The sequence below is a fragment of the Olea europaea genome, chromosome 17, assembly GCF_002742605.1.
Source record: "Olea europaea var. sylvestris chromosome 17, O_europaea_v1, whole genome shotgun sequence".
Classification (NCBI taxonomy): Eukaryota; Viridiplantae; Streptophyta; class Magnoliopsida; order Lamiales; family Oleaceae; genus Olea; species Olea europaea.
In genome coordinates this window covers 22907221-22933454 of record NC_036253.1, presented here as the reverse complement: position 1 = coordinate 22933454, position 26234 = coordinate 22907221, and the positions used below count along the sequence as shown (strand labels likewise).

Genomic DNA, 26234 nt, shown 5'->3' with positions numbered 1-26234 from the left:
CCCTACTGTCCTCCTTTTCTGCCTGACCCCAACCGTACAAAGATCCCTTGTCTTCCATCCATTCTTGCCCAAGTAAGGCAGGGGCATATAAGACTTTTTTGACTTAATAGAAAATATTTAATTGAAAAACTAAGTTAACATATTTTTCCACGACCTAATTATAATATACATGAAAGAATTAATTATCGAACTGTAAAGAGGTCCAGTAATTCATACCTGAACAGATGCCCATCCCTTCATGATGTCATCTGCTTCATTGTCAGTTTCTTTAATCCAACCCCACAAAATTCTTCTCTTTTTATTCTGATCGAAAAATGTCTTTGAAGCATAATATTTGCCATAATCGTATCTCAACCCGATTCCCACATCCAATTCCTGGTCATCTGGTGTCCACTTATTCTCAAACGGGTTGTATGTCCCAAGTGCATAATAGTCACTCGAGAGATCTTTCACACTTGCTTTTAGCACATGCTTAATATCCCGTATGTTAACAGATGTATCCATCCAATTTGCCTCAGTCATCGAAATCGGATAAAAATCCACGCACTCCCACATACCTGTACCTGGAACACCATGCAAAACCCCATCTAGCAGCTCATAGCTTTTAAAATCAACTGTTTCATACACAATAGAAATACCCGTTTGATTAACCTTGGATCCAATTGTGATCCGCCATCTATCACGATCCGGGCTGAGCCAAGCCGTAGTGGGGTCCCTAAAGTCCTCTACCCCAATACCAGGTGGGGGAACTAGAACAGGGTTACCCGGGTACTTAATCCAATCAAGGAGGAGAGGATCAGATAGGTTGGCAGGATATGCCAAACATTGCACCTGCACCCCATCAACCGTGTTTCCGGTGTACAGCATCACGATCTGACCATCAGGAAGGATGGTGGCGGATCCAGTCCAGACTCCGTTGGAATCATACCAGTGATCAGGTACCATTGCAAAAGGCAGGTAGAGCCAATGGATAAGATCCTTCGATACTGCATGGCCCCAAGTGATATTTCCCCACACAGCTGAATATGGATTGTATTGGTAGAACAAGTGGTACCATCCTTTGTGAAATAATGGACCTGCATTTTAGAATGAATTCCAATTAACCCAGAGGCGACGTGAAATGGGTTTAAATATGTAACAGTAGGAGGGAACTGAAAAAAATTAAAACGAACAATATTATTAATCTTCTATGTTTGCGAAGCATTTGAAAAGGAAGGGTATGACAGCCCTACTCAACCGGATTAGTCATTTACACTTGCGGCTAAGTCATTCAAACATTTGTAAATGTTTGAAATTTGAATTTTAGAGGTGTAACAGGAGCAAAAGAACAAGGGGGGGGGGGGGGGGGGGAAGTTTTTTTTCCCTCTGATTTGATCCAAGTAAATAACAGTGTCAAGGACCGCTGATATGGTTAGGCCCTTGACCACTAGCAGCCACAGTTTTCCTAACCGTGACACGAGGACGGGGGGGGGGGGGGGGGGGGGAGTGATCTTATGGCCACCATATTCCCCGTGCGAGGTATATAGCAACACCAATCAGTGCCCACCTCAGTTACCAGCATTCCAAGATGGATCATTGTTGAAGAAGAATGCAACTACATTGAAATCCTCATTTACCTTCACCATAACCTGTTTTTCAATTTTATTCTCTAGATTATTGGAGAATACATTCAAAACCTTCCTTGTTAATAACTTGGCTCCCTATTACTTTCATCACACCCTACTAGCATTTGGGGCCAATTATTGCAAGTCAGAGAGCAGATCCATTTGCAACCCCTTGGAAATATTACTTGAATGGTATTTCTTTCCCGTATTTCAAATACTTCGTACAGTGCCCATAGTCATGCACAAAAGCTATATAATTGTGATGGATTCATGGTGATGAAGCAATGGAAAGACCAACTAGCTTGATCACTAGACTCCCTTAACAAAAAGGACTCAAACAAAAATCCTCAATGCTAAACGAAGAATTTGATGAAGAAGACACTTAACAGTGATACAACTTTCCTATAGAAACTTCAAAATCAATGTCACGGAACAATTATTTACAACTAAGAAAAATCAAATCACACGAAAAACATTATAATGACAGTTCGAGCTAATGGGCCATCCAACTTGGCATGAGGTGCCTCTTGGCATGCCCAGGCTCGATAAAGAAGGGCTATGCTAACTATCACAGGGTCAAACACAAGAACACCGATTTTTGCCTGCAAAGCACTCAGGTTTTGCAACTCAAACGGCCAATTTTCCTACAAATTTTGCTCATTGTTTATTCAATAGTTGGTGAAAACACGAGAATAAAGCACAAAAATGCGGAAGAAAGAAGCCATGCATAGCACATATGTGAACTTTTCCAAGCTTTATAACCCAACAATTCAACACTCAGCCAAAATAATAAAAAATTGTCTAGGCAAAACTACTAGTGTTATTACAATCAATTTTTCGCCTACTACTAAGCCAAATTGTTCCATTGTTCAAGCACTCAACAAATGGACTTTAACATCTAGCCATGTGCCTATTTATGCTAACTGAATATGGCTGAAATTAGATAAGGCAACAAATCGGCATCTGTCCATTCCTTGCTACCTGCAACCAATACCTATTGCTTTCATGTCTTGCCATCGGCACATTCCCAAGCACATTGTCGAGAAATCTTACACACTCATAGGCAATCTCACACTTGTTGTCTAGAAATTCTGCACACACTGGGAATCCCATGCATGCAGCTGAGAAATCCTGACAATGTAGAGATGCCATCAAGTAATTTCAGCACTGCATGGCTTTTATCCCTGCCAAATGCATGCATTCCTTGCACATCCATGCAAACTCTAGTGCTAATAACACCCACGTCAGTGCGATATCAGCCTACTACCTTGGCAACAATTCCCACACACCGTTACCAAGACATCAACATAGGGTAAGGCAGCGTCCATGCCAAAGCCATCCAAACTAATAAAGGCTTAGCAAACCTTTCCCACCAGAAGAATCCAACGTCCTCGTTGAATAAACCAACTTCGATGCCTCTTCATTTGATTCCCAATTCTGCCAAAGAAACACTCAACGCCCAACTGGACGCCAACATTGCCAGGACGTAATCAAGAGCCACCTTCACTTGTTTTATATGAATTGCAGCCAATGCTTGCACTCATCACATTCACTTATTTTTATTTACAGTAACAAACTGCATTATATACAGCCGAATTACAACATCACTATACAAGTCATTTTATTTGACTAACATTAGAGTATTTAATTTTTCTCTTTATTGGTTCGTTTGAAGTTTTTCCTTGCCGTTTTTCCCTCATAATGCTTCTTCGGACCAAGGAATCACTGCCAAAATTCCTGAACCATAATTCATCTACGGCATCAACCGCAGCAGTTAATGACAATTGACAAGTCTCTTGAACTTTGTTGACGTAACTCTTCTTGGGTACATGTGTGCAGTATAGACATAAAGTTAAATAGTTTGTCCTCCTTGGACATGTTCTTTATATTTAGCATTAAATAACTGAATTCCTTCACACTCTCCAACCCTACAACTTACATATCAATGCACTAAGCCCTTGTTTGGTGTAGCTTAAAAATTTGATAAAAATTTAAATCAATATCAACAATTAATTTTAAAAGCACGTTTCATGAGACCCACAATTTTTATCAATCTTTTAATTATACATTTCATTAACTTTTATCAAAATCTGATTTTTAGATACACCAAATGGAGGCTAGCTCTTGAAACTGAACCCATTGATGATAGGGTGGGTAGAGTCCATGTCTGTCTACAAATTTACTTGCGAAATATTATCACAAGTAAATAAATAAAATGAAATAATTTTTTTTGATTAAATAAATTAAGAATTATTGTAAGTTGGTTTACGTAGCCTTATTTCACAATCAAAATACTCTACATTTATGATTACATGAAAATATATACACACACACACACGAACATAACAATTTCTAAGCAACGCAACATATTTTTTTCTTTTAATTTTTACGATTATAAAAAATAAGTGGAACCGAGACTTAGAAAAAGAAGTGAAATCTTTTTATATTCTATCCACCGGCATAAAAGTGCAATATTCATTAAATTAACCTTAAAATTAGAAAAGATAAGAGTTTGTGAGCTACTAACCATTAGGATCTGTTGCAGAAGCCACCAGGTTCATTCCGCAGAGTTTATCATAAGATTAAGACAAGATTAAAGCCAAATCAGAATAATTCATAAATATTTGTACGAAAAAAGTAAAAAAAGAAAAGTTCCAAAAATACTTTTTAGAAAAACAATACCATTCATCCAATTATGTTCTGGTTGAAAATGGTAAGCCGTGCGCTGCCAAGACAGCATAGCATTGGTCCATGGGTAGGAAACATTTTCATCGATGCCAATCGCCCGGAAAGTCACTGCCTGATACACCCCTCTTGATGGCGGCGTAGATCGAGCTGCTGGTGATATGGGTGTAAACGTTGACTTTTCTTGATTTGACCCATTGACATTCGTTTGAGATTCAGGCTGTTGGTTGATGAACAGAAGAATTAAGGAAATGAAGAAAACAGATGAAAAGAAAATGCTGGCAAAAAGCTTCTTTGATCTCCGGTTGCCAGCCGGAATGAAGGTGGGTGGCTGGTCGGGTATGGGAGTGTAGGAGGTGGCGCGTTCAAGGTCGCGCAGTGGTGCTCGAGAAGAGTTGTTGGCCATTGAACTGCGCGGAGGGAGATTAGATTGAAAGATTATGGAGGGAAGATATTACCATCTTATACAACTTTGAGGAGTAGCCGATTAGACATGGAAAGTGCTACTATGTACAGTGGCACTTGTCAACCCGATTCACAATCATACATAGTGCCCACGCAAAATAAAAAAATCGTGAGCCCTCCTATAATGAGCTAACAATTTTGATTAACAACTACACAACTTTGAGGAGTAGCCGATTAGACATGGAAAGTGCTACTATGTACAGTGGCACTTGTCAACCCGATTCACAATCATACATAGTGCCCACGAAAAATAAAAAAATCGTTAGCCCATTCTATAATGAGCTAACAATTTTGATAAACAACTACAGACGTAGAAAGGAGTATCACCAATCACCATGAATTATAAAAATTTCATTCATGCACCAGAATGATTATACTCTTGTTTGGGTCTCATTCTTTTCGAAAAATTTATTTTTCAACAGTATTTTGACATCATTTCAATAACACATTTTTCAATAAAATAATATTACACGCAAATCTAAAATTTTTCCTTATTTTTTAACCACACATTTTCCATCAATACACTATTCAAAAATTCATTCTTCCCAAAAAATAGGGCTCAAACAAAGGCTATAAGTGCGTCTCACATAATTTTTACGTAAAAAGTGAGTAGCGTTTGAGATGTTACAAAATGTGCGTACGCGAATAAAATGTATATTTAACCAGTTTAAATTACAATTTAAGTTAATTATTGAGCTTGTACATGTTGAAATGGGTTGATGGCGAAGAGTTTAAGAATCCTTAAATCAATATGGGCAAATTTAAAATTTCACTAATGCCCAGTGTACAGAATTTTAGTCACAGATGTTTTACAGTGCCTCTCACTGTGCAGGGGCCCCACATGTATTAAAAAAATTACGTAGGCCCCTCGTATGTGTGTATTCTAGAAAAGGTCTGTAAGATTGGCCTCTGTACGTGAAGCAAGTTTCTTAAAATTTTGAAATTGAATTTTCTATTCATCTTTTTCCATATTTTCCTACAAGAAAAATTGTACCATTAGGTTAGGTTTTATTGGATCAATAGAAATATAATTGTAACTTTCAAACAATGAGCAAGTTGATTCTCAACATTATGTTATAGTTGAACAATCAATTTTCATTGACGGAATCTCTTCACATCAGTGCAAAACTTTTACATGGTTTTGGCTTGTTCAATTTATGAAACTTGATTTCGCTACTCGAATTTTTTGAAAAGTTCAATCATTAAGAATTAATTGTGCAAAAAAAAAAAAAAAAATGAAACTAACTTGTCAATTTTAAAAAGCGTATACCAACATATGCTAGACAAATGGCACAATTTTTCTTTTCTTATTATAGTCAAATTTAAAGTTCCCTTGTACTTATCTCTACTAAAAGAATTCAAAACAAAAATTAGCTTGACTTCATCTCATCTACCATACAGCTAATTAGCATAATGGTTTCCACATGTCATTAGATTGGAGGAATATGTTAACGTTAAAATTTGTTAAAGTTGTGACTCAAATAGGACTCTTGAATCGTGTATTGTTGGTGTTAGAAAAGAGTCTAACTGTATTCAACAACAAGGAAACAAAATCACATTGAAATTGGGTCTCCTAATTGTAATATATTTTCTTGCATTTTAGAACTCTTATAGGGTTTGAAATGTAGCCTATAAATACAAAGCTCCTCTATCAGTTTTGTTTAAGCATAATTCAGTAATTTCCCTCCATATTGTCAATTTATAATATATCGTTCCTCTGTGATAAATTCTCTTTATTTATTTCTTTACTTTTAGTCTTGCTTCTTGTTGTGATCTTTATTACTTCAACTCGTTTTTAAATCTCATCTTTGCAACCTTTTAGGATCAACAAGTGGTATCAAAGTTTGGTTCTTCTGTGGATTGGTTGAGATTTTATCAGAAATAACTACTGTGATGTATGACATTCCGCTATTGGATCGCAATACAAGGTTTTATTTATGGCAAGCAAAGTTGAGGGTTATTCTGGTGCAGTTGGATTTGGACGATGTGCTGCTAAGTTTTGAGAAGGTGCCAGTTAATTGAACAGCAAAAGAGAAACAATGGAGGGATCAGAAGATTTTATCGTCGATCCATCTTCATTTATCCAACAATATTTCTGCAGGATGTCTTGAAGGAGAAAACAATGACTGCTTTGTGGTTCAAATTGCAGCAGTTATGTATGACTAAAAGTCTCACGAACAAACTGGTTCTAAAGCAGAAGTTATATTCTCATCGCATGGTAGAATGAGGGTCACTGGAGAGCTATATTGTCGTATTCAAGGAAATAGTTGCAGATCTGGAGACGTTAGAGGTTAAGTACAGTGAAGAGGATCTGGCGTTGATCTTGTTGCGTTCACTGCGTAGCTCTTATTTGTCGTTTCGGGACTCCATTTTGTATAGTCGGGATACTTTGACTATAGATGATGTCTATGATGTTTTGCACTCAAAGGAGAAGTTGAAGCATTTGGTTGGAGTTACATCAAGGGATGATGAAATTCTTGTATCTCATGGTGATCAACGAAGGGGTAGATTGAAGAATAACAGCAATTGTTTTGCTTCTATTGTAGACGTAAGGGACATATTCAAAAGAATTGTGATAAGTTGAAGGCTAATGGTCATTTAGCTGCAAATCGTGCGCAACATATGATTTCAGACAAAATAAATGTAGTTGAAGATTTCTCAGACGGCGAAGATGTGATGTTGACCGTGGTATCTAATGTGGAATCTAGGCTTGACGAGGAATGAATTATTGATTCGACATGTTCGCATCATATGTGTTCCAATCGGATTTTCTTTCAGACATATGAGGTAGTTCAAAAAAGTGGAGTTGTAATGGAAAACAATCGATCTTGTCGTATTGCTGGGATCGGTCAGTCAGATTTAGGTTGCGGGATGGGATAGTCAAAAATAATTTATCAGGTTCGACATGTTCCAGACCTAAAAATGAATCTCATCTCGTTTAGTACTCTGGATGTAAAAGGGTATAAATTCTCTGGTAGAGGTGGAGTTTTGAAGGTCTGAAAGGGTGTTCGAGTTGTACTAGAGGGATGGAGAATGTCTCAGTTGTACATCTTGCAAGGGAGCGCAGAAACCAGTTAAGAGACATATGGACAAGTTCAGTACCGTGGTGGATATTTGTTTGGTACAGTACCTTTTATGACGGGCTCTGGGCCGGTTCAAAACATTGCTCGATGGAGCGTTGGTGATTCCGCTTTGCTACCAATTTCAACGGTTGCACTATGTTCAGTTGCTAGGATTGGATCCATTGAGCATATGTACCGTGGTGTCAGTGATGTTTGTAATGCTTTTGGGGACGTTAAAAGTGATATTTCTAGCAATGGGCCTCTGTTCAGGCATTTTGTATGGTTTTCTGTTACATGGTGTGCTTCGACCCTGTTTGGTAAATATTAATTCCTTGGCAAAATTTTAGGAACCTAGGAGTAGGGTTCAGGTGTCGTTTGTAGATACCATACAGAGAACGATAGTTTATATGGAAAGCTTTGGTTATTGCATTGAAGAGATTTGTCATTTCATTTCGATGCAAATGAGTTTATTTCTCAGGTGGAGAAATGTTGTGGAGCTTCGCTTGTTGCACCGGAATTTGAGTCAAGGTAGAGATTATTGGAGTTGTGACTCAATAGGAGTCTTGAATCTCATGTTGTTGTGTTGGAAATGAGTCTAACTGCATTCAACAACAAGAAAACAAAATCCCGTTAAAATTTGATCTCCTAATTATAATATATTTTCCTATCTTTTAGGAGTCTTCTAGGGTTTGAAATGTGACTTATAAATACAAGGCTCCTCTGCCAATTTTATTTTAGTATTATTGTTGTGTTTGTAATCTCTCACCATATTGTCAGTTTATAATACACTGTTCTTCTGCAATAAATTCTCTTTGCTTATTTCTTTACTTTTAATCTTGTTTCTTGTTGTAATATTTTATTACTTCACATCGTCATTAAATCTCATTCTTTACAATCCTTTGGGATCAACAAAATTAACAAATTTTAATTTTAAAAATGTGATCATAGTGGTTGCTTGTTGATGCTTTTGTTGTGCAGTAAATATTAAGGAAAATTGCACTATTCTTCCTCAACCTGTGGCACTTTTGAAAATCTAGTTCCTATTTTCAATTTTATTTGGCACTGTCATCCCCAACTTAGATGTTTAGGTGTGCAGTTAGTCCTTTGTTGACGATATCCATTCATTTTGATCATAGAAAAAAAATCATTTTTTCGTCGAACAATACCACTATACTCTCAATTTTAGTTAAGATAAATATAAAAGAAAGAAGGGAAAATAAAAGAAGAATTTTGTCATCTTTTCTACTATAAGACAAACGGCTAGTGTGCTTAATTCCATGGAAATTTACGTGGGTAGAGTAGCAAGGTGTGTTTAGGTCAACTTTATTGAAAAAAGTAAGCACAAAATTATTTTTATATCTTTTATTATTATTGTTTTTGTTGTTGTATCTCTATAACATTGAATTTTACAATTCAGATGTCCTTTTAGGATAGTAGCTTGTTTCAAGTTACAACACACATCTTGAAAATTGGAATCAAATTGATTGTTGGAATTAAATTAATGGGTTAAATTGTTCGTTTGAGATTTTTCTTTGTTGATTTTGTACCGAATTTTAGAGATACATCGACAATGTCAACTTTTCTTAGTGGAATAGCTCAACTCGTTCTAACTAATTTCTTTTTCATATTTATAAGCTATATGAAAATTCTAAATTTGATTGAGTAATGGGGTTGATAGAAAGTTGAGAAATGTTAATGTTAAGGAAAACTTTTTGTGTACTATATTAAGTAATATTTGGTCAGTTACAAAAGTGGATTAAAGCTTAAATTAAAGTTAATAATTAATTTTAACCATACATTTCATAGGATCTACAACTTATTAACCACGTAATATTCGATAATTTTTTTTATCAAATCTACATATTTATAATTTTATCAAATCAGGAGCTAAGTGCATGTCTAGTAAAGTTTATAATTATTTATAAATTGATCAAGCTTTACTTTTATCTATATATTTCATAGGATCCATAATTTATACTTACTTATTATCCACATATTTCATATTGATTCATTACTTAATCTAATAAAACACATTTCATATTGATCCATTACTTAATCTAATAAAACACTTCAACAATTTATACATTTTATAACATTTAAACGTAGCATTTTTTTTTATAATGCTATAAATTAAAAATGAACTTTATCTAAATATAATATAATAGCATTTTTAACGGGCCACCAAATTAAAAAAGCCCAAAATCCTTCCCTCCATATCTTGCCAAAAAAAAAAATCCCAATTTTTCTACCCTAAAATTTTATTTCCTTCCAATTCTCCATCTTCCCTGCTTTCTCCATCTCTCTCTCTCTGTTTTGGTATGTTTCGATTAATTATGGTTCAGAAAATCCCCCAAATAACAATGAATTCATATCAAATTTTCATACCGCGCTACTGATTCTATCATTCTCTTTGGTTTGCAGTTTTTATTTTTTCAGTTGTGGAAGGGATTTTGACGCATATAAGGTCTTAATCGAGAGATTGGTGGAGAATGTTTCTTCTTCACTACCTTAAAAAGGTATCTTTTTTTTTTATTTCTTTTTTCGATTCCTAAATCTGAGCGGTAGTTTCTAAGTAATTCTTTGACAGAAGGTATGTCAAACCAGAATATGCCGTTTTAATATGTTGTGGTGTATGAACTTATCTTTCTAGATTTACAAATTTCGTTCCTTTCTCATTACAAACAGAGATTAAAGTAAATTTTTAAGCACTAAAAACGTTTTGTCCAGAGAGGTTCTTATGGAATTGTCCAAAATCAAATAGATTCATTTACTGCTCATCTTGGATTTGTTTTGAACAACCTTATTTAAAAGTATGCATTTAACTCATCATAGTTGTTTTATCTGTTATTACGTTGGAGGAATGAAGGAGCCTTATTCATGGCTTGATAAATTTGAATACCAGACATTGAATGAATTAGACAGGACAAATACTTAAATAGAGAAATTTGAACGGCATTTAAAATGACAAGTAAATTTTGCTTCAGGGAATTCTTGAGGATAGATAGAGGTTTCAAAACTATCATTGGTGCTATTAACTTCAAGAAAGAACAGCGTAACAATTCCAGAATATTTCAAGAGTGATTGTTGCTATTCTAACCCTTTGGTTCGATTCAAAGCTTGAAGCAGTTCTTGATTCCTTTGGTGGTGGAACAACACAAGTTGTCCTGTTAGGTGCAGGTGAGTGCCAAAGCTCATAACATTTCAATATAGTAAACAAGATATTTCTTTTCGAATATGTTCAATTATCAAATTTGTATAATAAAGATGCCATAAGGGAGCTTCAAACATGAGTGCTTGGTTATTCTCAACCGGCCTGAGTATCCGCTGACACACATGACTCTTCTATTTTGGCTCTTCTATTTTGTGTTTGCCAATGACAAGCTCATATGTGTGTATATTTGTGTATATATGTATATAGATATCAGTGCACATGGGGGTGTGTGTTTATATATGTATGTATATGTACTTGTTTGTATATATATTTGGTCTCTTATGCACACAATTATAATTTCTTTCAATTGGTAGTAAAATGAATTATTAATTTAAAGATTGTTGAACTACTTAGTACTTTTTTGGGTTAATGATGTCTTTGAATATTGGACGTTAATTTTGAATTTTATGGACATTATCACTTTATCCTCAAGTACAATTTTATAATGATAATATTAAATAAAGTAATAGATAATTAAAGAATGGTTTTTGTCAAAATATCTAAATAAATGATATTTAAAAATTTTCCATTTTTAAAAATTGTCTTTATCTACGTACTGTCATTGGTCTTTTAAGTAACATAATTAAAGAAAGACTAGTTACCGAGATGGTAATAGTGATGCCTAGTTATGCACTTAGTCGTAATACTTAGAAATTAGAAGTAATTTCAGTAAGTAGGAATGAGTTGGAGTTACAATATCAGACGAAACTAAGATAATATTTTTCAGTCACGTCCATTATAATCCATCGAGAACGAACTGAAAGTAAAGCTGGCGATCATGCTTAATGGTTGATGCATGAGATTTCATTCAAAAGAGAATTGAAACCAAAAGTGAGGGCTATGAGGATATGGGCAATTACAGAGCTTGTTGTTTGTTCTACTACAGTGGAAAAGTACATATCAATTACAGAGCTTGTTGTGAAGCTATTTGATTGATGGGAAAACTTTGGAGTTGCACGAATCATGTGAGTTCACATTATGGAGATTAAAGTGTTATTCATTTGGCAAAGAATTAGTTTACGATAAACAAAGTAGAACGATGTTCGTTGTAACTTTGGGCGTGAATTTATTTAAGAAGATAGAGACTACTTAAAATGCTGCAGATATGACGACTAGAGTGTTAATGGATGATTGCTTTACACTTGTTAATTTACACCAAGGTCAAAATAATTTTCTAAAAGATTCTTTTATTTTAGCATAAAAGGCAAACAAGTATTTTATTCAAGAGAAAACGATTCCTCTAACTGGTACGTGGTTTTGAAAGCACCACCTTGAGGATTTCATGATCTAGAAATGTATGATGAGAATGAGGAAGTCAGTGTTAGAAATAGTATTTCGTTGAACATTGATGATGTGAATGAGGAAATTAGTTATGTAAGAGGGGACTGCGAGGGTACTTTAATTTGATGATTTAAATTTCAGTTTAGAAATAAAAAGATCCTTTTGTAGTTAGTTTTGTTTGTACTTTATTGTGCTGCCTTGAAGCATTGTAATGTTAATATTATATTTTTGTTTGTAGTTTTTTGTCGTCTTGCAATGATGAGTTTTGTTTATTCATTTTTTATGTCATTTTCTGAAATTTTGACATAAAATGCTAATCATGATTTTTATATTTTCTTAAATAGGTTGGATATCATGGTGTTGATGATTCAAAAGCTCCGAGTAAAAAGAGAAAGTACAAAAAACTGCAGGTGGACAACTTAAAGTAGCCAACACATTTCAACAGCATTTTAACTCTTTGGATGCTCCTATTAGGTATTTCTGTAGCATGAATATGCGTAAGGATGTCACGAAAAATTATTATCCACTTGCTCATTTACCAAAAAACTGTACAACGAGGTCCATCACTAATACATTTACAGATAAGGCATCACATGAGGTTACCCCAGAAGATGATGTAGACATGAGTGGTAATGAAAACCAAAGAACACATGTGGAAGATACGAGTCTATTGCAACAAAATGTTACATCTTCTAAAGAAGAGACTCAACAAGTCGAAAAAAAGAACAGAGGCCCTACCCAAATGAAGAATTTGAATGAAGTCATTGCTCCAATTGAAGTAAAATTTAATGAAATGGGACAATCGCTATTTGTCACTTTATCTTCCTTTCTGGCCCGTCTTGTGAGGGAGACTGCACCGTATACCCTTGTTGACAGCGATACCTTTCAGATGATATGAAACTTGTTATGTGGAAAGATATTCAGGTACATCCTTCAAAATAATTCGACGCTATATAATACAACGTAATAAATATTTGATATTGTATAAAATTGAAAATTTGTAACTTGCAGCAAAGGTTCAAAGTAGATGAAGAAATAGAATGGCAAAAAGACTACATTTTTAAAGAAATGGGTGGTCTCTGGAGAGCGTCAAAGTCTCGACTTGTGAAAAAGATTAGAGAAGCACCAAATGAAGCTGAAAGAATAAAACTCAAACCTGATAACATACTTAAATCCCAACAATGGAAGAAGTTTGTGAAGGAAAAGACGAATGCAAAATTTATGGTAAATTCTACATTTCCCCCCCTTTTTTTTTTAAATCAAACCTATACTAAGCTATGATTATTTATTAGTAAACTTATATAAGTTTGGAAATATTATTGTTAGGCTAAAAGCCAAAGGTTTAGAGAAATTCGAGAAAAACAAATCCCACACACATGAAGTTGTAAGGGATTTGCCAGATTGAGTGAAAAAATGATAACATTCCACAAGCCTTCTTTAATTTGACTAAGTAGATCATTTGCTCTAGATTCTTATCATATAATTCTTCACTCTCTTGACAAAAGAAGAGCATCAATCCATCTTCTATAGGTTGTAAGGAGGATTGGGCAGCAGCACATATAAAAAAGAATGGTGAACCTATATGCAAACTTGTTGAAGAGGTGCTTGTAAGTATAAATAATTTATTTTTCCTAGTTCTATATATGAGCACATGCACGTGTGCGTGTGTGTGCGTGCGCGCGCATATATGTATATATTCACTTATATATGGTCTTTTTAGGAAAAAATTGAAAGATGCGAGTTCGCATGCCTTTAACGCTTACATAAAAGAAGATGCTCTTTCTAAAGTACTTGGTCCAGAGAATAGTGGATGATTACGAGGGATTGGAGGTGGAGTTTTCTATACAAAGTATTCCATATTAACTCAAAGGGAGTTTACTGTGGCTCATTTAAAGGAAGAACAAAATCATCTAAAGGTTCAAGTGGCAGATATGGAGAAAACAATCAATGACTTATTGAAAAAAATAGGTTAGTAAGTTCCTTTAAGTGAAATATAACTCATATGCCTTTACTTCACATGATATAGTAACTAGTTTCTAATTTTTTTTTTATCTTTGTAGTTTCAGGAAAAGCAAAGTGAAAAATTATCTAACATTCAACCATCTTCATCGGTAAAATTTATCATTCCTTTTAATTGACAATATATATTTATTTTTAAAATTGAGATCATTCTAATTTTATTTTGTTTATTGTCTTTTCAAGCATATATCGCCGCTAGTATTTGATATGAAGACGAAATATGATTAGATTTCTCAATGAATTTCAATATTGATGAATGTTTTGAATGTATTATTGGTCTTGTTATAGTTGTTCATATTTTTTGTCCAAAAAATAATGATATTGAATATTTACATTTGATAATTAAGGAATTAGGAATACTATGTAATATGTATACATTACAATAAAAAAATGCTATTAAAAATAATACATTATATTAAAAAAAATGCTATAATTATTGACAATTATGAAGAAAAAGAATGTTATAAAAGATGTAACATGACAATTAAAAAATGCTACTAAAGCTAAAACTATGACAAAAAAAATGCTATCGATTAAAAAAGATTGCACGAAAAGAATGTTATAAATACTAAAACCACGACAATAAAAAAATGCTACGTAAAAGTTTTATATAACACTTTATAATAGCATTTATAAAACGTTATAATAGAGGTATGACTTTTAATAACACCACCTACGATTAGCATTTTGGAAAATGCTTTGAAACATGATAGATAACATTTTTCGCAAGCTATAGAAGACTTGATATGTAAAAGCTTAGCTAAACTACTAAAAATATTTCAGTAAAAATATTTCAGACACAAAAACAATATTTTTCGCTAATGAAATCTACAAGACTATTTTTTTAAAGGATAATCCCATAAAGACTATAATTATAAATTGCATCAGAGCGATTGATTGTTGTTGGTTTCATTGCTTAATTAAATTATGAAATATTTCAAAATATAAACAAATGGTCTCTGAGTTCGAATATTTGTCCCAATACCTTTTGAAGGGCCTTAGCCTTAGCTCCAAGATCTCCTTTGTATCAGGATCTACTTGTTTAGTCGCATATCTCACCAAAATATTGCGTGATAAAGAGAAAAGAGTGGTGGCTTTACCGGTCAATTTCTACATCCAACCATTTTTTTCGTCCTCACTACCTAGTTTATAATCAAATCTGAAGACTAAGAGCTTGTTTGATGGAGATTAAAATCAGATTTTTAGTAAATTTTGATAAAAGTTGATGAAATGTGTTGTTAAAAAGTTGTGGGACCATAAAATATGTGATTAAAATTAATTGTTGATTTTGACTTAAATTAAAATCTAGATTTAAATTTCTATCAAACAGGGAATAAAACTTTTTGCATTCTTCTTTTTCGCACGTTGTTATGAAGCCTTAATTTCTTTTTATAGACTCATGAATGGACGAAATAAGAGGAGTTACAGAACATGTTTCTCATCTGTGGAGCATTGTAGCTTCTTCTTTCTTTTCCCTTTTTTTTTCTCAGAACAAATTTAGAGGTCAAGTTTCGACTATTAAAGAGTTGCGTTGGGTTGCATTTAAAGGTAAAAAACTAGTTGATCTAATGAAATGTGTACATGCTGAGTATGGCAGTTGAGGTCGAGTAGGTGATTTAGTCCAATATATACGAAGGCCATGAGCTTAAGGCTCTTTATTCCATTATTTCATTGATTATGTCATTTTATTTAATTAGGGTCAAATTTATCATTTGTTCAGAGTAGAAGGACTAAGATAGCAATTTCGATTAGAGCGGGAATAGACTTGTTTGGGAGCCGCCATCAGTTTGTTTGTTTCGATTAAAAAATAAAAACAATGGCAAGATTTTCTCCAATTTGTTATTTGTCGACCTAAATCCACATTCTATACAAAATCAAATATCAACATTCGTTCGCATAATAATAAGGATTCATTTGACAGGGTTTTCTACTTTCGTTTTTAATTCTTTTAGAGGAATTTCATTAGAAATGTACCTTAATTAGTTTTTGAAAACTAATTCATGAATTTTTTATTTTTTTTATTTTTTTTTTGACGAGTTTTTTGAGAAAATCACATTAAGACAACTTTCTCTAAAAATAATAAAATACGACGATATAAAGGTAAGGACGCCACTTCACAAGATAAATAGTAGAAAGACAAATAAATTCAAAGCAATAAAATAAAAGCTTATATAAAAAGTCTTAAAATAAAATTAAAAAAAGAACGCAATATTTTGAAGCGCATTACAAATTCAAAGCGTAACCCTATTCTGACCGAGAAATTTTAGAATCTACACTTACATCCGTTAATGTTAGTACATAATATCTTAGTATCTAAAAGTGAGAAGTCCCTTCTGGATCATTCATCAAGATTTTCTTGTTTTAGATTTTTCCGTTGATTAAGCTTTTCTTATAGTAATTTGTTAATTTATATGTTAGATTAGGATTTTTATCACAATATTTTCAATTTTCCTTATAGAAAGGATTCCATTGCACAGCATAAATAAGATCACTTGAATATTTCAAAATCGTATTTAATAAAATAAGCGATTGAGTATTCTCGATTTTGTGTCCAAAGTCTTGGTATTTTTTATGAATCAATGAGTGTTTTATAACTAGTTTTTGGAATAGAAATTAGAAGTTTTATTCCCCCTCCTAATTCGCAAATGCTACCTTACATTATTAATTGGTATCACCGTCAATTGGGTTCACTCTTTGAGCATGCTACCAAGGGGCGGAGCCAGAAAATGTTACTCAGTGCAAGCACAATTTAATCAACGCTGAACCTCGAGTTTTTGACCATGACTTTAATGATGATAAAAATATAAGACAACTTATTGTAATGTAGGAGATTAGGTTGACTAGGCACCAACTAAAGTTTCATACACACCTAGAAACAGTCTAGCTGAAGCAACTGGTGAAAAATTTGTAACCAACTCACTATAATGAGTCGGGCAAGCCAGTTGCTGATCACAAAATGCATAATTTTCTTCAAGCAAAATGTTATGAATTGATCGAGAAAGAATTCCGCTTACTAGTTGAATGGAAGGATGACACTCTTTGGTCTCAACTAAGGATTCCAATTCACTAAGGATGACACTCTTTGGTCTCAACTATGGATTCCAATTCACTTAGAATCTGTTGACCCGGAGGGAAAGAGACAATCATCTGTACATCTATCCCATATTGCAGATATACCAGATAACTCAAACTCACTATTTAGCAGTCAAGATTCTTGGATTTTACGTCATGATACTCATTTCCCTCCTCCTAGACCTAGCAAAATTGAAATAAGAAGGGAAGCAGGAGGGACCAAGGATACTCCTATCACAGTTATCCTATTAATGGTGAGTTACAAACAGGCAATTGCAAGGAGTTAAACATAGAGGTACAATTGGAGGATGCAACCTCGGAAACTTCAGACTCCATAACGACCAAATTTCTTTTCGTTAGAATCTTGGGGACAAGGTTATTCTAAGGAACATGAAGACTGGCGATGAAATGTGAGAATCAGAAAGTTTCGGAGACAATTCAAGTTAATGACCAAAATGACCAATATTGGAAGTTGGGGCCCAAAATGAACAATGATGAAAGTTTAGGGACATGAGGAGTAAAATTGGGGATCTGGCTGAATTTGAGAGGTGCTTTATGAATACTCGTGCGTCATATGTTGCGAAATGAGATTTTTTTTTTTTTTTTTCATTTTTAAAATTTGTTAGACTTAATTGAGGACATTTTTATTTTATTTTATTTTATTTGAAGCACAGTTTTTAGGCAAAAATGATTAATATATTTCTAGTATCTCAGACTCATTAGGGTCGGAAGATTTTCCTTAGAAGAGAAAAACCTAAGTTTTGAAAATTTTAATAAAAATGAAAATTAAGCTGGTGCTAGATCGGGTCTCATATTTTTCTCTTTTTCTTAATAAACCTATTGATTTCTTCTAATTATTATTTGTGTTTTTTCTCATACAATGACTTGTAACTTAGTGCATGTGTAGTTAAAACAAACGTTGCAACCTAGTTTTAATGATTTAACTCTTACTCTTTGACTTTGATTTCAAAGTATATTTTTAATGCGTTGGTATAATTTATTCTCTTTAAAAACTTGATCACCATTCAAATGATTCGTGGATCATAATGAGACAACGAGGAGATTCAGATTCATGATTCTAGACCAAAACTACTAAAATTATAAATTTGGATAGGGAAGAGATATACTCCTGTGGTCTGCATGATCGCGTGAGGATTTTCAAATTATTTAATGCACTTGATTATAACTAAATAGGTATGATTTTTACTTGAGAGAGACTATAAAATAAATTAGGTGAATACATCTATTGCATAATTGTATACTATCAAAGTTAAAAGCATGAATTTATACAAGTTAAAGTATGGTGAAATCATGATCTCCTAACTGCTCAACTTTCTTAATTTCAACCCAAAACTTTCTTTCACTGCTCTTAAATTAGAGTTTTACTTTAAAATCATCTCTAAATTGATCATTGAGATAATGTTAGATTTATGGGTTTCGTATTTGATAATACAGTCCTTATGGGATCGACATTGGACTAAAAATCAACTTTATTAGTCATGATATTGCATATTTATAATTTTCAAGAACAAGTTTTAGGCGTTGTTCCTTCGGACTGTGTTTTATTATTATCGATACTGAGTATTTCTTGTTGGAATAACGGGTATTATTTATAGTGAATTGGAATATGTCTCCAACATCTGTCTCCTCACTTGCAAAAGATGCATACAAAGAGTCATGTTACTTAGGATAGGTGTAATTATTTAAAAGGCGCATGATGAAAAGGCATTATCATTTGATAGGGTATGCTACACTATTTAATATGAAAAGGTGTGGATTATGTTAAAAGATGCAACCATTCAAAAAGCCCTTGAAAATCTATAAATAGATATATTTAATTCTATTTCTTTCTACTTCAAATCAATTCCAAATTATGTCAAATTAATTTCTGAGTTATTTTCAAGTTTGGTGTTCGATATAAGTATTCTATATCTTCCGCTGTAGAAGGGTACGGTCAATCGTTGGTTTGTTCGACAAAATTAATATTGTGCTATATTAATTTTGAAAAAAGTGTTGTATTTTGGAATACAGACTTCCTTTTAATCATGTTAACACCAATACAGGGTGAAATATGTCTTAAGGAGATTTATATTTACATACTTCACTTTATTTCATCTCTTTCTAATTTTTGCATTTTCTACGTTTGACTAAGTAGTGATTTGCTTATTATGCACGTATCATGGTTTTGGCAAGTTATTACTCTATTCGTCTTTGCATGCATGTATTTTTTATAATTCATGCACTAATTTATCCAACCATCTTAAATCGATTTCTATGAGCATTTTATACTCTATTTTAAATTTTAGTTAGAATTAACACTGGAACATTTGATGTTACCTGCATTTTTATTTTGAGTTCCATAATCTATTTATATATTGTATGTGTTTAATTTTCTAATGTGCATATGTTCTTCGTTCTCGTTTATATACGTAGAATTATTAAGACAATAACCACGTCATAGAAATTTGGAACTGAAGTTGCATTCCTATTAGGTCGAAGGCAGATTCATTTGATTCCTTGCGCAATATTGTATTTTTTGTTACAATTTCACGTAATAATCTAAACTTAGGGAGCAATAATCTTTGGTATATCTATGCATGAAGTTTGACAAAAATATATATAGGCATACACGTGTTAATATGCCTATTAAATGCAATTTTATATGGGTGGCGATAATAATCATTGCTTTATTTATACAAAAATAATTGTTTCGCATATGTACTTGAAATTTATTGGCGTGCACATTGATTAGTTCAACTTGAAATTTGTTCAATATTTGAAATGTGATTTAGTGAGAACTAGAATTTAATTATTGTCAAATTATTTATGTTCTCGAGCACGTATTAGAGTTGATTTTTTTCAATTGGATATGTGCATACAATATGTTGCTGAAGATTATGATACCATTGATAATCGATTGGTATTGTGAGATGGATAATCGTCTATTTAACAAATAGCCTCAATTATTTTGGTAAAAAATGGTGAGATGGTTTGTGCCAAGTGATTAACCATTAAAGTAGTATTGGTTGACATCCGAAGTGTTTCATTCGATTTATCGAATAACCATTCATTATTCACCCTAATCTAGAGGAGTTGCTCACATCGAATTTTAAAGCAATAGTGATTGCTTGTGTTGTTAAGTTCGGGGTCTACCCAAGGTTTGTTGGGGTACTATATGTTTGGACAGATTGTTTTTCATGAATGTGCGTACCTGCTTGCTCACCTAAATTCTAGAAGATTTATTGAACGAAGGAAGATAAATTATTAACCTACAATGTTCTTTTCAAGTGTTACCCATTTTTGGTGCAACGTGAAAACTAGATTTGTGTTTATATGTTGACCGAGTAGCCAATTAAATTTGGTTCGATCATAATTCAAAATGGGACTGCAATTTCTTTAAAATGAGAAAATGGTTTATCAAATTTTTTTTTAAAATTTAATTAATTAATTAATTAATTTATTTATTTTTTGGTGAATTGACAATCTAAAATATGGAAGTGTATGGACTTTTTAATGTGATATAGACTTTTTTTGTCATTTTTTACGTTGACTAGAGGTGGAATAAAAGTATTTATCTAGTAGATAAACATAATTATCAATATGGTCGAACCCTATATATTTAGAAGAATATTATATTGCTAAGTTGAGACTCATCCAAAATTGCGGGGTATGATTTTTTGCATAATATTCTCGATACACCCCAATTTGTTTGCTGGGGGGTGGGGGGTGCATTGTTATTGATATATTCGAGAATATTTGAAATAATACACTATACTTGTAATGCATACTTTATCAAAATAAGGTTTTTGTAAATTTCACTTCGTGTCTATACATATTTAATTTAAAGAAGAAAAGTTTACAATTTTCCTTTATATATGCCGTTGACTCCAAAAAATGCACCAACAGAATTTCGACTACATCCCCATGTGAACTTACCTCTCTTTTGGAAATGAATTAAACTCACATATATATAGAAAATGGAAATGGGTATCGTGAGCTAATGGGCCGGACCAAGTTCCAAGCCCAATGGAGGGCTTAATACGAGCTAATTTTATAGGTATAACAATAGCCCCCAAGTCTGAGTTGTACATTCGTGTGTAGGTCGGACTTCGAAATATAGGCTGCCAAAAAAGTGAGATCTTACAAATTGCCTCATAAATATGAATAGCTCCAACAAACAAGGACTTACAAATTGCTTAAAAATATGCATTGATCCCAAATAGGTTAGGACTTACGAATTGTCTCGAAAGATGTCGCATATAATTTGTAGAAATTTCGGTATCATCTCATTTGTAATATGAACTAAACCAACTTGTAATACAATACAATATATCCACTGCACATATACCAAATTTAGGATCCACTTACCCTTCAAATTATTCATGATGATAAAGTGAATGATAACATACCAAATTTATCCAAGATATAACATGCAGAGAGTTTGTCATGCATCATAGTGAATCATAAGCTCGAACAGCTCAGTGTTTCAGTATTGCTATAGTGAAGTAAGTAACATGATGTCGATAACGAAATGAAATTGATGATAATTGATAAAAACGTAGGAATGAGAATAAAACTGAAGTGGACAATAATTATCCATTTAAGTACCCAGTTTAGTCCTCATTCTCTTTTTCATTCTTTTTCTCTCTCTTATTTTAATCACACAATCTTCCATAAAATAATTTACACGCAAATAAAAAAAATTTCATTCTTTTTCAACTACACATTTTAAAAAAAAAAAAATACTATTCCAACCATTAAAATTTGAAAGGGGGCCTGGGGAGGGGGGAGGAGAGATGAAATTTTGGGCCCAATTTCCCTAAGATAGTGGCTGATCCGTCCCAAGGAGCACATTATCCAACAAAAGGTCTGTGCATTATAGCTGTAGTGGGAAAACAGGTCACTACCACCATTAATTCTTGGCATACCTTTTGCATTGACCATTGGATTTATCCCACGAGTAAGTGACAAGTACAAGTCCAAAGGAGTAATGAACTTGGAAATTGTTGGTTGTATATTGCTCCTTACATGCCATTTGACAGAATGACATGGCTAAAATATTTTAAAACATCATAACCCGTGTCAGTTGAATGGGGAAACCCGGCCCAAATGTAAATGAAATTAATATCAGCCTTTCTTCTTTCATTTCCCCCGTAATTTGTTGAATCAAGAGCAACGACACTGGAGTGTTGGCCGAAGCTTGTCAATGTTGCTGGCATCGGAACTGGCACACATCGACAGATCTCGCCACACTAAACTTATAATACCAGTTTTCCCTAATTTCCTTTCACTCATAATCTGGAGCCCCTAAATCATCTCACCACACTGAAAACTGAGCTGCAAAACCTTTGATTTAATCAAACCCGATCGACTCCAATTTGTCGACATCGTGATGGAAAAAAGGTATTATTTCCTTCTAACAAAATGTTCTTTGCTCTTTTTCAGTTATTCTATGTATTTACACAATTTAGCCACGCTTAAGTCTAGTATTTACATTATCTGATTCTTGGTATTTGACAACCAGACTACTGTGTGTCTTCAGATAAATGTCCCTAATAGAAATAGCGTAAGGGAACAGTGAAGGGATGAGCCACATTGAGGTTAAAGGGTCTTGGCCTAAGCGTTCTATTTCATCTGATATTTTGTAGGGATAAAAAAGGCATAGAGTAAAAAATATACTTCTTTACTTTTTTTTTTTATTATTCAAAATTTTATTAATAGCACCAGATATTCCAAACTGCATGAAAAATTTGAGAATTGAGTATACGAAGAACTAGCTTCTGCATTATTAAAAGCCAACTTGATGACCTCTAACTAAATATTCCTAACTATAATGTGGAGGACTGTGCTGCAAAAATGTACTAAAATTTTCGATTACAATATGTTGTAATGTGGAAGATTAGTGTTGCGAAAATGTGGCTAAAATGTTGTGTTTAACTATGAATCTTTATGGTTTATAAAGTTGGAATAATTTTTGCGAAAGAGCTTACAACACTTGAAATTATAACTTGTTGTAGAAAAACAAATTGTGAACGATGTTGGTGATGGAACTTTGTTGGAATCCGATAATGACAACGTGATGGACAATTCGAACATATTGGGTGATGATATAGTGGGGATAGATGTACCGATTGTGCCTGAGGTTGGGATGAAGTTCAAGGATAAAAATGAGATGTTCGATTTTTATAAAAGATATGCCTACGCTATAGGTTTTTCGGTTCTAGTTCGAAATTCAAAAAAGGACGATGATGGGATTATGAGGTATATTACATTGACATGTAGTCATGAAGGTCACAGAACAAACAATACAAGTTGTTCCTTGAAGCTACAACCAACCATCCAAACAGGTTGTAAGGCTAGGCTGACAGCATCTTCAGATATGTGTGGAATTTGGAGAATTAACACTGTCTATCTTGAACATAATCATAAAACAAGTCCTACAAAATCTAGGTTGTACAGATGTAATCGAGAACTGAGCGCACATGTGAAACGATGACTTGAAGTGAATGATATGGCTGGCACTCCTTTGCACAAAAGTTACAACTCTGCAGTCATTGAAGCAGGTGGGCATGAGAACATGACTTGCTTGGAAAAGGTTTGTAGGAATTATGTTGAACAAGTGCGGCGTTTAAGACTTGGTGAAGGAGACGCTGCAGCAATCCAATCCTACTTTTCAAATATGCAAGCTAAGTGTCCGAGGTTTTACTTTAGTATGGATTTGGATGAAGAGTCTCGACCGAAGAATGTTTTTTGGGCGGATAATAGGTGTAAGCAAGCATATAATGAGTTTAGCGATGTTGTCACATTCGATATGACCTACCTTACTAACAAGTATGACATGCCATTTGCCCATTTCATTAGAGTGAATCATCATGGGCAGTTAACTTTGCTTGGTTGTGATTTGATATCAAACGAAAATACAGATACCTTGTATGGCTATTCCAAACGTGGCTACAGTGTATGCATGGTCAAGCACCCCATGGAATAATTGCCGACCAAGATAGGGCGATGCAGAGATTGTGTTTTCGAATACAAAACATCGGTGGTGTTTGTTGCACATCATGAAGAAGTTGCCTGAGAAGTTTGGATACCATGCGAATAAGGGTTTTATATTTTCTGCCATCCATGCATTGGTTTATGATTGTCAAACTGTTGAGGACTTTGAAGAAGGTTGGAAAGTGATGATAGAAACCTGTAATTTGCATGATAATGAATGGTGTGTGGGCTGCATGGGTACAGAGGTAGGTGGGTTTGGTGCTATTTGAAAACTACTTTCTGGGAAGGAATGTCAACAACCCAACGCAGTGAAAGCATGAATGCATTCTTTGATGGCTATGTTCATTCGAAGACCTCGCTTAAGCAATTTGTTGAACAATACGAGTGAGCATTGAGAGATAAAGTTGAGAACGAATTTCAGGCCGATGTCAAATCTTTCTCCCAAATGTTACCATGCTCAACAACTTATGTAATGGAGAAGCAGTTTCAGGACATTTACACAATCTCCAAATTCAGGGAAGTGCAACAAGAGTTTATTGGGAAGGCGTATTGTAATCTGATTTTTACCTCGGAGGGATGTTTGGGTACTCTGTATGTGTCATGGAAGGGTGTGATGTGTCATGAGCAAAGGAAGAAAAAAACATTTTTCGTCACATATCAAAGAGACAACTGTGAAATTACTTGTAGCTGCCATCTATTTGAATTTCGTGGAATAGTTTGCAGACATGCTATTTCAGTCATGATCCGTAATGACATCACATATTTATCGGACAAGTATATATATTACGGAGATGGAGAAGAGATGTGTGAAGAGCCCACGCGAGGGTCACTGTGAATTATGATTAGTTGACGAGCATCCCTATACAACTGAATTACGATAAAGTATGTCAATCTTTTAGTACACTTGCGGACATGGTGGCAGATGATGATGAGTAGACACTGGCATTAATGGAGTGGATTGAAGATAAAAAGCAAACGATGACGACGTTGAGGTCAAGTTGTGGAAGTAATGTCTTGTCCCAGCATTTGCTTCAGATGGGATCTGATCGTAGAGCATCCCATAGTACTGGCAGCGGGAGCATAAGAGATCCTCAAATTACAGCAAAGAAGGGTGCAAGAAACTATGAAAGAAGAGCCCACTGGAATCGAGTTCGAAGAAAGGGAAGGTATGTTGCTATTCTTTTTTATTATTTTTATGCGTTTGCTTTATATTAAGATAGATATCTCAGGTGTGCAAAACATGCAGGCAAAGTCGAGCTTAGCTAAAGCAAAGAGACTTCAAGCGCGTCAAAGTAACCTGGGGGCTACTGCACCAGTTGTTCCGGGACCTATGCTTCCACAATAACACATTTCGCCACCATTACCATATTCACATTTCCCATTGGCTGGTGCAATTTACTGACTGGTGCAATACATTTGCACGATTTATATAAAGAGATCCTCAAATTTAGCACTCATATTGAATCTAATTCTTGTAGGTACATGATGGACGTTATGCATTTGCACAACCGGTGCAATATCCAGCCTTCATCCCACCATCGCCAACAAATGTTACATTCACTTCTCAAGGTAATGTAATGATATAGTCGATGTACTTCGTATTTGAGAAATTATTATGTTTATATGTAATGTTCATATTTGGCAGAGTTAAATATGTTGCAAAATTTCAATCAACTTCTACCAGACCAAGATGGGACAAACATGGGGTAGTTGATGACAAAAAGAGTCACTGGAATCAGGTATATGTTTGTTCTTTACAAAAAGAGCTCGAATGTTTGACAAAATTTTTTGTTTTATAGTTTTGCTGTAATGGTAATTATGTTTGTTGACAGGAAAATA

At 33.9% G+C, this 26234-nt stretch overlaps 2 protein-coding genes and 1 long non-coding RNA gene across 10 annotated transcripts in view; 2 read left to right on the top strand and 1 right to left on the bottom strand.

The window, feature by feature from the left end:
- Positions 1–4842, bottom strand: part of LOC111365447 (acid beta-fructofuranosidase-like) — a 7526-nt gene extending 2684 nt beyond the window's left edge. The window contains exons 1-3 of the mRNA XM_022985994.1: positions 4287–4842; positions 4132–4140; positions 217–1076 (exon numbers count right to left, since the gene is read on the bottom strand). Of these exons, the coding sequence (XP_022841762.1) occupies positions 217–1076; positions 4132–4140; positions 4287–4695 (1278 nt within the window). The 5' untranslated portion in view covers positions 4696–4842. The remainder of the gene's footprint in view (positions 1–216; positions 1077–4131; positions 4141–4286) is intronic.
- Positions 4843–10073: 5231 nt separating this feature from the next.
- Positions 10074–14567, top strand: LOC111365446. Of its 8 annotated transcripts, none has more exons than XR_002697448.1 (9): positions 10074–10132; positions 10238–10332; positions 10801–10993; positions 12653–13232; positions 13320–13532; positions 13839–13909; positions 14029–14276; positions 14369–14419; positions 14511–14567. It is a non-coding gene; the product is annotated as an uncharacterized LOC111365446 (long non-coding RNA). The 8 variants fall into 8 exon arrangements; XR_002697443.1 differs by having other exon boundaries at positions 13839–13915; positions 14511–14563; XR_002697447.1 differs by lacking the exon at positions 14511–14567 and having other exon boundaries at positions 10075–10132; positions 12653–12782; positions 12890–13232; positions 13839–13915; positions 14369–14495.
- Positions 14568–24460: 9893 nt separating this feature from the next.
- On the top strand, positions 24461–25230 carry LOC111365728 (protein FAR1-RELATED SEQUENCE 2-like). Its single transcript, XM_022986265.1, has 2 exons — positions 24461–24640; positions 24817–25230. The coding sequence occupies exons 1-2, from the start codon at positions 24461–24463 to the stop codon at positions 25228–25230; spliced, it is 594 nt and encodes a 197-aa protein (XP_022842033.1).
- The last annotated feature ends 1004 nt before the right edge of the window (positions 25231–26234 follow it).

Excerpts from the sequence above, each read along its gene's own strand:
- LOC111365728 (XM_022986265.1), top strand. The coding sequence starts at position 24,461 with ATGAAGAAGTTGCCTGAGAAGTTTGGATACCATGCGAATAAGGGTTTT. Across the intron at positions 24,641-24,816 it reads TGGGCTGCATGGGTACAGAG|GCCGATGTCAAATCTTTCTC; the intron begins GTAGGTGGGTTT and ends AACGAATTTCAG.